Source organism: Solanum tuberosum, unplaced genomic scaffold, assembly GCF_000226075.1.
Source record: "Solanum tuberosum cultivar DM 1-3 516 R44 unplaced genomic scaffold, SolTub_3.0 scf00004, whole genome shotgun sequence".
NCBI classification, from domain to species: domain Eukaryota; kingdom Viridiplantae; phylum Streptophyta; class Magnoliopsida; order Solanales; family Solanaceae; genus Solanum; species Solanum tuberosum.
In genome coordinates this window covers 55,709-70,204 of record NW_006238930.1, presented here as the reverse complement: position 1 = coordinate 70,204, position 14,496 = coordinate 55,709, and the positions used below count along the sequence as shown (strand labels likewise).

General features: G+C 33.5%; 1 protein-coding gene across 1 annotated transcript; it reads right to left on the bottom strand.

Moving 5' to 3' along the window:
- Positions 1–3,870: 3,870 nt before the first annotated feature.
- Positions 3,871–5,819, bottom strand: LOC107060262 (calcium-transporting ATPase 12, plasma membrane-type-like). Its single transcript, XM_015307930.1, has 3 exons — positions 4,425–5,819; positions 4,041–4,334; positions 3,871–3,939 (listed from the first exon to the last, which is right to left on the bottom strand). Exons 1-3 carry the CDS (start codon positions 5,817–5,819, stop codon positions 3,871–3,873), a joined length of 1,758 nt encoding a protein of 585 aa, XP_015163416.1.
- Between the last annotated feature and the right edge of the window lie 8,677 nt (positions 5,820–14,496).

Here is a 14,496-nt window from a genome sequence, read left to right as displayed (position 1 = left end):
TTGCATGCCAATTGTCGGATGATGTACCCTGTGAAGATCAGCATGTGACGACCAGAATTGTCTCCAACATGAATTCCCTTGTCAACATCATGAATATCACTCCAATCCAACTTCTTCTCCTTCACAATCTCTTCACTAATTTGTAGGCATTGCTGATGAGTACTTTGATCAATGTCGATGTGATCATTGTTTGATTGTACAGTATTATCATCAGCCACAATTTCAACAACCTGGATTTCATCGTCACCACATTCCGCATCCTAATTAGACAGAGAGCATATATAATTAATAACTATGTGTGTATATATATTAGCCATAAAGACATTTGTTTATATACTTACTCCATGTTTAAGATTAAAGCTGGGAAGAGGAGTATAAAAGGTTGTGGTGGAGGATGAGACTCGAGAAAGAGATGGTATTCTTGCTCCAGCTTCAATGAACTTGTAAGTAGATTGGAGAAAGAGCGCCAACCTCCTCATGATCAACGTAGAATTACCATTCATTAGCAGCGGCGAACTCCCCTGAGCTTCAATGTCTGATCCATTATCTTCATTCATCATTCTAGCTATATTCTACACTTAGTGTCGCAGTACAAGCACACTAATTTTTTGGGGATTTAGTATAAAATAAAAAAACACTTATTTTTGTGATAAGTACGGCTGTCATACTTGAAATAGAATCTCTAATACAAGTTACATAGAGGGGAAAATCAAAGGCAACTTCCAAGCACTATCTACAACAAAGGTCATACTTAAGATTATCTTACAGAAATTAAGTCATTTTGAATTAATATTCTAGTCCTTCAAACAGAGGATGACAACTATAACAGGCATCAACCTATTTATTTCACATGTTAGAATTTGAACAAGAAACAATTAACATTACTTTAATTATAATAATATAACTTGAATATGTCGACGTTACTTTGTGACTAACGATTGAAGATTGTGCTAAATTTTCTAGTAAGTGAAATGCTTGTTAATTCCGACATACACAACTAGAGGAAAAAAATATTATGGTGGTAAAGGCCTAACCCCTTTCTTAAAGTTATTAGACACTTTGTCTAGTGCTGTAAATTCTCAAAAAAAAAAAAAGTTACAGCTGTGAGCGATTTCTTTAATTGAGAAAATATATATTGTGGGTCTTACTCCGTTACTTCATTTTATCTTCTTACTCTTCAAACACAAATTGTTTATCAAAAACACTTTTAAATGAATTTTTCAAACACAGATTGCTTTTTTTGAAAAACATTTTTCTGAAAAGCTATTTTTAAAAAACGCTTCTAAAAATAAGTCGCTTTTAGCAATAATGCCAAACAGGCTCTTACTCAGTTACAACTTGTCATTTTATCTTGTTACTCTTCAACCCTCACCTTCTCCCATTTACACCTCCAGCTAACATCCAATAATTTTAATTTATTAACACATAATTTCATTGCATAATGGAGTGGGTCTCACTCCATTATTTTACTCTACAAATGATACAGTCAAATTTATACGAGGTCAAGAACATACTTTTTGATTAATTCTTTTTTAAACATGTTTATTAGTTATTTGAATTAGTATTAATGTATTTATCTCTATCTGATTTTTAACAAATGAAAATCAAGTTTATGAAAAAAAGGAGAAACAAAATACATAAGAGAAAGGGATTGGATAAGTGATGTTAGAGAGAAAAAAGAACAAAATATTAATTTAAGCATAGTAGTACTACTTTTGACTATGTGCCTTGATTTTGTCATACATTTCAAGGACATTAACTAGTTTTCACTGTGACTTGATTTTGTCATTAAATTATTGTAATTTACTCAATGAAATATATGTAAATTACATTTAAAAAATAAAAAAGTATTTTATGTTAGCGCGAGGGGCAAATGGAAGAAGGTGAAGGTGGAGTAGTGAGAAGAGAAAAAAGTTATAATAGAGTGAGACAAATTTTTCAATTAAAAAATTTCCTCATACAAATGTGACAATATGATATGCCTCCACCATAAAAAATTTCCTCAAATAGGCTACTGTGGGAAGGTTTGTTGGTGTATAGGCTTATAATATATTACAACTTTCATTAAACTATTTGTATTACTTAATTTTCTCAGTGTTAAATGAGCAAATTGAATTAAAATTGAATGTATTATGTCATGTAGGACACTTGCGTCTACTTGTTTGACTTTATACTAGTTTAAGTGTCTACTTATACACACCAGAAGTTGGAGAACATAGATGCAAACTGAGATCAAGTTAAAGAACACATTAATATAAAAATAATAATAATCAAATACTCACTATTTTCATGGTTAAACACTCCTCAAAAGTGTGTGGTCATGAATACAAATTGAAGTTGCTTTTGAATTTTTATAAGTAATTTGGAGTGAAAATATTTTTTTGATATTTTTCAAATTTTAAAAAATTCAAAAATTTTACAGTCAAATTTCTCTATGATTATAAATTACTTATTATTTTACTTTCTTAGAACATAATTTTTATAAGTTAAATTATCTTAAAATATCTATAGAAAAAGTACTCCCTCTGTGACACATTTCGTTTTTTGAAAGTCAACTAGTTTTAAGTTTGACCAATAATTTGCTCATGAAATCTTCACTTTTTTAAAATGAAATTTATATATTTATAAGTTACGTAAAAAGTACTATAAGTCCAATAATTGACAATTCGAAATATTTAAAAGATATAAGAAAATTTTACGATCAAAGATAGACTTGTTTGAATCTCGAAATCCAAAATGTGTCACATAAATTGAAATGGAGGAATACTATAATTATTTTCAGGACTAGCTAAAAAAATTTGTAACATCAATAAATTGTAATAGATGGAGTAACAAATTCCTTATGGTAACCTTTTCAAGACTATCTACTCACAAATGAATTTCAAATGACTTTTAAACTTAAGATCTTAAAGTTAATCATACATATTTCTATGATTATAAATTATTCTCTCTCTTTTTTAAAAAAAAATTTTAAAAGTTAAATTATTTCAAAATATCTATAAAAAAAGTACTATTATTATTTTCAGAACTAACTAAAAAAGTTTTTGTAACATAAATTGAAATAGATAAAGTAACATCTTCTACATTACCTACTCACGCATGAATATTTATTGAAGACACGTTTGATAAAAGACAAATGTGTCCAAAATTAAAGAAAAATATTCTTATAAAATCCATGTTGGTATATTTGTGAGGACCATATATTTTGTTTTATATTTTTATATAGTAAAGAAACGACCACTGGCAGTTGACTTTGCTGAAGAAAACTCTCTTCCAATGGCATTGCTGGTTTGTCAATTTCTCCTCAACAAGAGCTTTGTCTATTACATTACACCAAGTTTGAGAAAAATAAGATCGAGGTAATTAAGTTATATTTTTGCATATATATGAATTATGATATTGGAAATATTTATCTTCTTGTACGAGCCAATTAGTAGAATGTGTACTCACTAGTTTGCTTTATGATTTTGAGCAAACTTCTGTGTGTTAGAAATTCATGAAACTCTTGCTTTCTATGTATATTAGTACTATATAGTAATAAGTTTGCATTCTTGAATTTAAATTAAAAGTAAAAAGAAGAACAAGAACAAGAACCAAAAAACTTGATGAAATTAATTCACATAAATTAACTAAAAAGGACAGCCTACTGCACTAATCATCCCTCATTGACGTAGGTCCGGGAAGGGTCAATGCCTTTGAAGGGTATGATGTAGGCATCCTACCTGATACAAGCATCAGAGGCTGATTCCAGTACATCTCTAACTCATAACCTACCAGTCGCGTGGAAACAACTTTATTGTTGGTCCAAGTGTATCTAATAGAAAACAGTGGAAAATATGTACTCAAAATTGAAGCTACTGAAACATATGATTAATCCATCAAAGTATTAGCTCTATGCTTGGTTGGTTTAACACGACGTGTGATATTTGTTAGCCAGCCCTGCAAAAGAACAACAGCTACAACTTGAATCCAAAATTTTAGGAAAAACTTTTGTTTGAACTGTACTATAATTAGGCTGTATGGACAAATTTTTATAATACGTTTCCGCTAGTGGATCTTGAAGAATCCAAGGAAGCAAGAGTTGGATTTGGTGTACTTCTTGGTCCACAGTAACAGCAATTGATCCTCATAAACCAATACTGGAACCAGTTTCTAGCTAGGTGAAGAACTCCACAATCACAATATGTGTCTATCTTTATGTATTGTGATGCCCATTTTACTATCACATCAAGCAACCATGTAACAGCTCCAATTAAAATGGATTCAGCCCATTGCTTCCAATTCAATCGTGCCGTGTTGCTAAACAAGAAAGCCTCTAATTCAATGAATCCAAACTGCAACACAAGATAGAGCAAAGACAATGCCCAAAACAAGTAATTTTAACCAAGACCTTTGAAAAAATTCTTCTGCTCCAAATCTCTTGCACTGAATATGTTAAAAAGCTGGCACAGAGCAAACCCGTTAAAGACAGTAGATATGTTAACTTTCGCAGTGATTCCCAGTATTGCACTTCCTCTGTGTGGAAGGCATACAAAAATAACAGTCTGATAAGAAGCTTGAAAAATTATGTTTCTCAACATGCCCTTGGTAATTGGTAGTTTTCTTGGTCTGATAGAAAGCTCATCCCTTAGTTGTCTTATGGCCTGATGAGTAATTAGCAAAGCTGGCCCTCCAATAAATTTTACAAGAAGGTTAACCCATACCAACTGAATGACTGTTAACGGGCCATCTCCGTCTAGTATAACCAGTATGAAGTTTATTAATATGCTACTGATTGCAAAGATTATCTCAACTTGAATGAACTGCCTCATATACTCACAAACAATTCTTCCTCCCTTGATGCTGTTAATCACACAAGTTATAGTTTCAGGCCAGTTAGTCACCACAGGCAGGCCAAAATTAGCTGCTTCAAGAACCACATTACTTCCAAATGCTTGTTCTCCTACCACAGCCACCACTTCTCCTCTTTTCTTCAACTGCTCTATTAAAAGAAGCTTGTGTGCGGGAGAGGAATTTCCCGTAATGCAAATTTTCTCAACATTTTCCTTCGTAGCATCTTCATGCTTAACTACTAGAGCATTATGTGAGTTGAGCAATCCTGTTTCATCACCAATGGCACGAAGCACTTCAACATCTTCTTCCGAGGCAAATATCATCTTCACTCCACCTTCTTTCAGAATCTCAATTCCTTGCCTCATGTTGTCTAGATTGAAATTATCTTCTAAGACAAACATACCAATGAATGTTAGGCCATTTTCATCAAGTTCACCAACGTCCTGAGTGTGTTTGAAGGCAAATGCAACTACGTTCTTGTTCTTGTTGTTAGTTTGAGCAATGTCACTCTTTGTTCCATCATCCAAATCCTGCACTTCTCCCTTCATGTCATAGTAACTTGAACACATTGACAATATTGAATCAGCCCGTCCTTTGAAGTGTGAATAGTACTCCTTCCCGTTATCTCCATTTTTCTCTATGACAACTCCACAAGGTCCTTCAAAAGGATTCATCTCACTATCATTGTCCTTCACTATTATGAACTGCTGATCTAAAGTGTCTCTCTGCATACCCATGTTCTTCTCTGCCCAACAGAGTATTGGTTCTTCCATTCTTTGGTCAGTTGTTTGAGAAGTCAGAGTGGACACACAAATTCCATCAGAGAGAACACTGCAGACATCTGGCGGTATCTTGGTAACATTTATTTTGTCAAGGAAAAACTGACTAACTTCCAGTTTTTGCTCTTTCAACCAGCCAACATTTTCTATACAGAGGGTGCTGACTGATTCCATTTTAACATCAAAATTCGGATACCAATATGCCATTGTAATTGAAATAAGAAATGGTACCCCTTCAGTCATCCCTACCAGTGTGACACCAAGTAAAGTTATCAAAACTCTTACTGTTCCCTTTGATTCTGTTAAAACCTTTTTCACGGCATTCATTATTCTGTGCAATTTCAGCTGGTTCTTCCTTGGTTTCTAATCTATATCCATTTTCGTCATCTTTATGGCTCAATTTTAAAGCGAATGAACAGCACCACAGTGATCAAAATGCCAATCAACAACCCACTAATATGTATATAATTGTTCAACTTGTCAAAACAGGCACAAAAGCTGGAGTCCGTTTCAGAAATCAACAGGGGGTAATTCTTCGTTTCTTTGTTATCTTTTTGCTTCTTCCAAAGGTGTCTTTTGTACCTATTTCGTGCAAACTTAAACAAAACAATCACTAATTTGTAGGCATTGCTGATGAGTACTTTGATCAATGTCGACGTGATCATTGTTTGATTGTACAGTATTATCATCAGCCACAATTTCAACAACCTGGATTTCATCTTCACCACCTTCTGCATCCTAATTAGACGGAGAGCATGTATAATTAACAACTACGTGTGTGTATATATATAGTAGTGATAAAGACATTTGTTTATATACTTAGGGAAGAGGAGTATAAAAGGTTGTGGTGGAGGATAAGGTAGACGATGAGACTCGTGAAAGAGATGGTATTCTTGCTCCAGCTTCAATGGAAGTTGTAAGTAGATCGGAGAATGAGAGCCAACCTCCTCATGATCAACGTAGAATTACCATTCATTAGCAGCGGGGAACTCCCCTGAGCTTCAATGTCTGATCCATTATCTTCATCCATCATCCTAGCTTTGATCAGCACTACTGAAATTGAAAATGAATTAAATCGTGACCCGTTCAAATAGACATGCAGTACTCCAATGCTCAAGTGGTTAGTTATTCACTCCCGGCCTCAGCTTTGTGTTGCGGAATGTGAACACCCATCTTGTTCAAATTCAAATTTTCCCTTACACTCTTTAATTTTTATAACGCGTTAATATTGACAATTTTTAAATTGATCTCACCATCACCACACACACACAAAAAATTTGTTATAGAAGATGCTGCTTTTTGGTATGTTAGAAAATGTTTTCGAGAAGACTTTATAAATTAATAAAATAAAAAAAATTATATATTATTTTTCACTTCGGAAATAAAAATTACTTTTATCAAATGATATAATATATAAGTGTATCCTTTAACTTGGCTCTAGTTCTTATTTATGTCCATTAATTTTGAATGTACACGAGTAGTCACATGTTTTCTAGAGTTAATATCTCAAAAGTTCACTCAACTTCAAGAATTTGTCTAGCAAAATCATTGAACTTTATTTTGTATCAAAAAACCCACTCAATTAAGCTTTTATATCTATAAAATCATTCAACTTAAATTTTTGTATCAATACTATTATTATTTTCAGGTCTAGCTTAAAAAAATTGTAACATTAATAAATTGTAATAGATGGAGTAACAAATTCCTTATGGTAACCTTTTCAAGATTATCTACTCACAAATGAATTTCAAATGACTTTTAAAGTTAATCATACATATTTCTATGATTATAAATTATTCTCTCTCTTTTTTAAAAAAAAAATTTAGAAGTTAAATTATTTCAAAATATCTATAAAAAAAGTAACTATTATTATTTTCAGAACTAACTAAAAAGTTTTTAGTAACATAAATTGAAATAGATAAAGTAACATTTCTACATTACCTACTCACACATGAATATTTATTGAAGACACGTTTGATAAAAGACAAATGTGTCCAAAATTAAAGAAAAATATTCTTATAAAATCCATGTTAGGATATTTGTGAGGTTTGTTTTTTATTTTTTATATAGTAAAGAAACGACCACAGGCAGTTGACTTCGCTGAAGAAAAGTCTCTTCCAATGGCATTCCCGGCTTGTCAGTTTCTCCTCAACAAGAGCTTTGTCTATTACATTTCACCAAGTTTGAGAAAAACAAGATCGAGGTAATTAAGTTATATTTTTGCATATACTATATGATATTGGAAATATTTATCTTCTTGAACAAGCCAATTAATTAGTAGAATGTGTACTCACTAGTTTGCTTTATGATTTTGAGCAAACTTCGCTGTGTTTGAAATTCATAAAATTCTTGCTTTCTACGTATATTACTCCCTCCGTCCATTTTTATATGACATTCCTTTCTATAAATAGCTGGACCACAATACTTGTCATTTTATAAAATTTATGCATAAATTTATCATATTTTTCCTATTATACCCTTGATGGAATAGTTAATTAATCTTGAAAATGTATTCATCATTTATTATAGAGTTGATTTAAGAAAACATTAAATAAGGATAAAGTTACTTCATTTTTTAATACAAATACAAAGTAAAAAATTAAAAATGTGACATACAAAGGGATTGAGGGAGTAGTACTATATAATAAGTTTACATTCTTGAATTTAGTTAAAAGTGAAGAGGAACAAGAACAAGAACCGAAAAACTTGATGAAATTAATTAACATAAATTAACTAAAAAGGATAGCCTAGTGCACTAATCATCCCTCATTGACGTAGGCCTGAGACCCTTGAAGGGTGTGATGTAGGCAACCTACCCTCATACAAGCATCAAAGGCTGATTTCATAACTGCTCTAACCCATAACCTACCGGTCACATTGAGACAACTTTAGTGTTGCTCCAACTATATCTAACCTTCTATAGAAAACAGAGGAAACTATGTACTAAAAATTGAAGCTACTGAAACATATGATTAATCCATCAAAGTATTAGCTCTATGCTTGGTTGGTTTAACACGACGTGTAATACTTGTTATCCAGCCCTGCAAACGAACAACAACTACAACTTGAATCCAAAATTTTAGGAAAGACTGTTGATTGAACTGTACTGTAATTAGGCTGTATGGACAAATTTTTATAATACCTTTCCGCTAGTGTATCTTGAAGAATCCAAGGAAGCAAGAGTTGGATTTGGTGTACTTCTTGGTCCACAGTAACAGCAATTGATCCTCATAAACCAACACTGTAACCAGTTTCTAGCTAGGTGAAGAACTCCACAATCACAATATGTGTCTATCTTTATGTGTTGTGATGCCCATTTTACTATCACATCAAGCAACCATGTAACAACTCCAATTAAAATGGATTCAGCCCATTGCTTCCAATTCAGTCGTGCCGTGTTGCTAAACAAGAAAGCCTCTAATTCAATGAATCCAAACTGCAACACAAGATAGAGCCCAGACAATGCCCAAAACAAGTAATTTTGACCGAGACCTTTGAAATAATTCCTCTGCTCCAAATCCCTTGCACTGAATATGTTAAAAAGCTGGCACAGAGCGAACCCGTTAAAGACTATAGATCTGTTAACTTTTGGAGTGATCCCCAGTATTGCACTTCCTCTGTGTTGAAGGAATACAAAAATACCAGTCTGATAAGAAACTTGAAGAAGTATGTTTCTCAACATGCACTTGGTAATTGGCAGTTTTCTTGGTCTGATAGAAAGCTCATCCCTTAGTTGTCTTGTGGCCTGCTGAGTAATTAGCAAAGCTGGCCCTCCAATAAATTTTACAAGAAGGTTAACCCATACCAACTGAATGACTGTTAACGGACCATCTCCGTCTAATATAACCAGTATGAAGTTTATTAATAAGCTACTGATTGCAAAGATTATCTCAACTTGGATGAACTGCCTCATATACTCACAACAATTCTTCCTCCCTTGATGCTGTTAATCACATAAGTTATAGTTTCAGGCCAGTTAGTCACCACAGGCAGGCCAAAATGAGCTGCTTCAAGAACCACATTACTTTCAGATGCTTGTTCTCCTACCACAGCCACAACTTCTCCTCTTTTCTTCAATTGCTCTATTAAAAGAAGCATGCATGCGGGAGAGGAATTTCCCATAATGCACATTTTATCAACATTTTCCTTTGTAGCATCTTCACCCCTAACTACTAGAGCTTCATGTGAGTTGAGCAATCCTGTTTCATCAACAATGGTACGAAGCACTTCAACATCTTCTTCTGAGGCAAATATCATCTTCACTCCGCCTTCTTTCAGAATCGCAATTGCTTTCCTCGTGTTGTCTAGATTGAAAGTATATTCTAAGACAAACATACCAATGAATGTTAGGCCATTTTCATCAAGTTCAACAACGTCCTGACTGTGTTTGAAGGCAAATGCAACTACGTTCATGTTGTTGTTGTTGTTAGTTTGAACAATGTCACTCTTTGTTTCGTCATCCAAATCCTGCACTTGACCCGTCAAGTCATAGTAACTTGAACACATTGGCAATATTGAATCAGTAGGACCCTTGAAATATGAATAGTACTCTTTCCCATTATCTCCATTTTTCTCTATGACTACTTTACAAGGTCCTTCAAAAGGATTCATCTCATCATCGTTGTTCTTCACTATGGTGAACTGCTTATCCAAAGTGTCTCTCTGCATACCCGTGTTCTTTTCTGCCCAACAGAGTATTGCTTCTTCTACTCTGTGGTAGGCTGTTTGAGAAGTCAGAGGGGACACACCAATTCCATCAGAGAGAACACTGTAGACATGTGGCGGTATCTTGGTAACATCTTTTTTGTCAAGAAGAAACTGGGTAACTTTCAACTCTTTCCACCAGCTAACATCTTGGTAACATCTTTTTTGTCAAGAAGAAACTGGGTAACTTTCAACCATCTAATTTTTTCTATACAGATGGTGTTGACTGGTTCCATCTTAACATCAAAAATTGGATACCAGTATGCCCTTGCAATTGAAATAAGAAATGGTACTCCTTCAGTAATCCCCACCAGTGTGATACCAAGAGAAGTTATCATAACTCTCACTGCTCCCTTTGATTCTGTCAAAACCTTCTTCACGGCATTCATTATCCGTGCAATTTCAGTTGGTTCTTCCTTGGTTTCCAATCTATATCCGTTCTCATCATCTTTATAGCCCAATTTAAAGCGAATGAACAGCACCACAGTGATCAAAATGCCAATGGACAGCCCACTAATATGTATGTAATTGTTCAACTTGTCAAAGTCGGCACAAAAACTGGAGTCCGTTTCAGAAATAAACGGCTGGTCCTTCCTTGCTCTGTTCTCATTTTGCTTATTCCAAATGTGTCTTTTGTACCAATTACGTGCTAGCTTAAACGAAACAATCACAAATATAATCACAACCAGAAGTGCTCCTTCAAACCAACCATTATGCACACCTTCTTCTTTGATTCCAAAGATAAACGACAATATTGCAGCAATTGCAAGGAGCAAAATAGTTGGTTCCTTACATATCAGTTGTCGGATCATGAACTGGGCATAGATCAGCATGTAACGACCAGAATTGTCTGCAACATGAATTCCCTTGTCAACATCATGAGCATCACTCCAATCCAACTTTTTCTCCTTCACAATCTCTTCACTAATTTTTAAGCATTGCTGATGAGTACTCTGATCATCAGGCTGAAGCTCAATCTCATTGTTTGATTGTACAGTATTATCATCAGCCACAATTTCAACAACCTGGATTTCACCTCCACCACCTTCCGCATCCTGATTAGACATAGAGCATATATATATAATTAATATCATCAATATAACTTAAACTATATACATATATATGTTTTTAAATTATATATACATACTCCATGTTTAAAGCTGGGAAGAGGAGTATAAAAGGTTGTGCTGGAAGATGAGGAAGACGATGAGACTCGTGAAAGAGACGCTATTTTTGCTCCAGCTTCAATGAACTTGTAAGTAGATTGGAAAATGATGGCCGACTTCCTCATGATCAAACTAGATTTACCCAATTCACCATTCATTAACTGCGGGGAACTCCGCTGAGCTTCAATGTCTGATCCATTATCTTCATGATCCACCTCCATCATCCTTGCCTTTGATCAGCACTATCGCCGTACGTGCACACTATTTTTTTTTTTCTGGATTTATTATAAAATACTAGGAAAGATCACTATGATCCTGACACTTAAAGAATCAGACAGAATAAGATATGATGATGGTAACTGATTTTTTTGACATATAAATAGGAAAGAAAAAGGTTGCGATGAAGCTTCCTAGGAAGCTACTCCTGCTTAAGTATTTAGTTTTATATAACGCGGTAATGGTGATTTTTCAATTGATCCCTCCTCCCGCTAGAAGATGCTGTTTTTAGTATATTTAAAATTGTTTTTCCAAAAGACTTCAGGAATTTAGGGCGTTTGAACATATAAATTGTGAGTATTTTAAAATAAAAGAACGTACTTTTATTTGCAAGAAAATTTATGGACAAGTGTATTTTCGGTTCAACTGTGGAAAAAACAAGTAAAGAGAAAATCATGGGCCAAAAATTCCATACTTGAATTCCGAGATTATATATTCCTATGTAAATTTAGCTTCTTATCGGTAATTCCTCTCACAAAGTTTAAAGGCATATTTAACTTTGATCATTCAATGAAATGAATTCTAATGTTGTTCATTGTGATACTTTACGAAGCATATTTAGTATTAAACCTGTGTTTTTTTATCCTTTTACATAATAGATACTTATGTTATATTACAACCAACAACACCACACACACCCATACATATATATACCTACATAGTACATACAACCAACAACACCACACACACCCATACATATATATACCTACATAGTACATACACCCAACAACACCACACACACACACATATATATACCTACATAGTACATACAACCAACAACACCACACACACCCATACATATATATACCTACATAGTACATACACCCAACAACACCACACACACACATATATATATACCTACATAGTACATACAATCAACAACACCACACACACACACACACACACACACATATATATATATATATTCATATACATACATGTGTGTGTGTTCACACATTAGAGTTGAAAAATTGGGGTGAAGTTACAACTTCAGACATAGATGAATATGAAGTTTGAACATGCACAGTTCTACCTTTAAAACTAGATATGAATTGTTTTCCAGTGCATTTTAGGAAAAATCATTTTTGTTCAATTATATTTTGTTGTTACGGTCTTCTAGATGTTATTTGTGATAATTACTGCTATAAATTGCTCTTGCAAGCCATCATTTCTACCAAGTTTAGCGGATGGAAGTACAATAAAGAAAGATTCGTTCGTATTGTACTTTCTTGTTTTATTAACCAATTAATGGTGATTGAATTTTATTATTTGCTATGCCAACAATATAAAAATTACAGAGGTTGATATGTTACAGTTCGACAATCATTTTTGGAAGCCGGTGTACAAGAAGGAGAAAAAGAAGTAGAAGCAGCAAAGGAGCAAAGACACTTTCATTTGAAGTTTGTCAATACCAATTACAAGTTGCAGCAAAGGAGCAAATATACTTTTCTTTGAAGTTCGTCGATACCAATAACAAGTTATAACTAAAATAGTAAAATGTCAACTCATTTGATAGCTTGAGTATGAATGACTAGTTTAAGTAGGTAGTTGAGACTCGAGACCCTTTAATTAATTGTTTGTAGTTCTCTTGCTTTAATTTAGAGTAAAATTTTGTATATCTAAAATAGAAAAATTCAAATTATAAAATCTCAGCTATACTATATTCGTTACATAGACGCAAGTTATAAAGTTATATTTTTGTTATATCAGTAAGTTATTTGAGAAAGATGTTATTGAATCTTATAATTTTGCCACTTAGGTGCCTAATAGTTTCAATTTTTTTATGTGACCATTTCCTATTAAAAACTTATTATTTGTGAAGAAGTTAGAAAAATAGGCTTTTTAAAGCTAATTCGATTTTAAAAATTGGGAAAATAGTTCAAAACACATACAAATTTTGACCGAAATTACTCTTACACACTCCAACTTTGTGGGGTCATATGATCCCCCCCCCCCCATAAACTATCTTTTAATGTATTATTGAGGGTATTATTAGGTTATTTGGATGAACAAGTGACCACACTCACAGTTAGCGCGTAAGAGTGAAATTAAAGTAAAATGAAGAGAAAATGGTCAAAAGCCCCCCTAACCTATAGTCGGATTCCCAACTACACACTCATACTTTACGGGGGTCCTATTACCCCCATGAACATTTTTTTTTACTAATTTTCTCACCCTTATTTGCTGACGTGTCCACATAAACCAGATATAATTAAATGTTTGTTTACACGCGCTGCCACATAATGACTGGACCCCAGAACCCACGAATTTCCTTTAATCTTTTCATTTTCCTCTTTCTTTCTCTAAACCCTAACCTTTTTTCGATCTGACCAAATTCACCCCCATTCTCTTCGATCTGAGATTTCGTTCCAATCGAAGTTTGCTGGGAAGGTTGGGGAAGGTTCGTTTAGCTTTTTTCGTTTGTTGGGTCGAAGTTTTCTCTAAGTAAAGGTTAGTTCTTTTAGTTCTTTACTAGCGATTTTGAACGATATTGATTATTGTGTTTGATTAGGGTTATGAAATTGACAAAAAAATGAAGAGCAATAACTGGGTTTTGGTATAATAGCATTCCATTGAAGAAATTTTTTGAACCATAACTATGAAATCAGAGAAATTACAAGTCCTAAAGCTTCAAGCTTTTTCGAAATTGAAACTACAGTTGAATGCTTTGACAAGTAAATTCAAGTTTTAAGCTGATTTGGGAGAGAATGAAGGAATATACCGTTGGAGATTTGTCA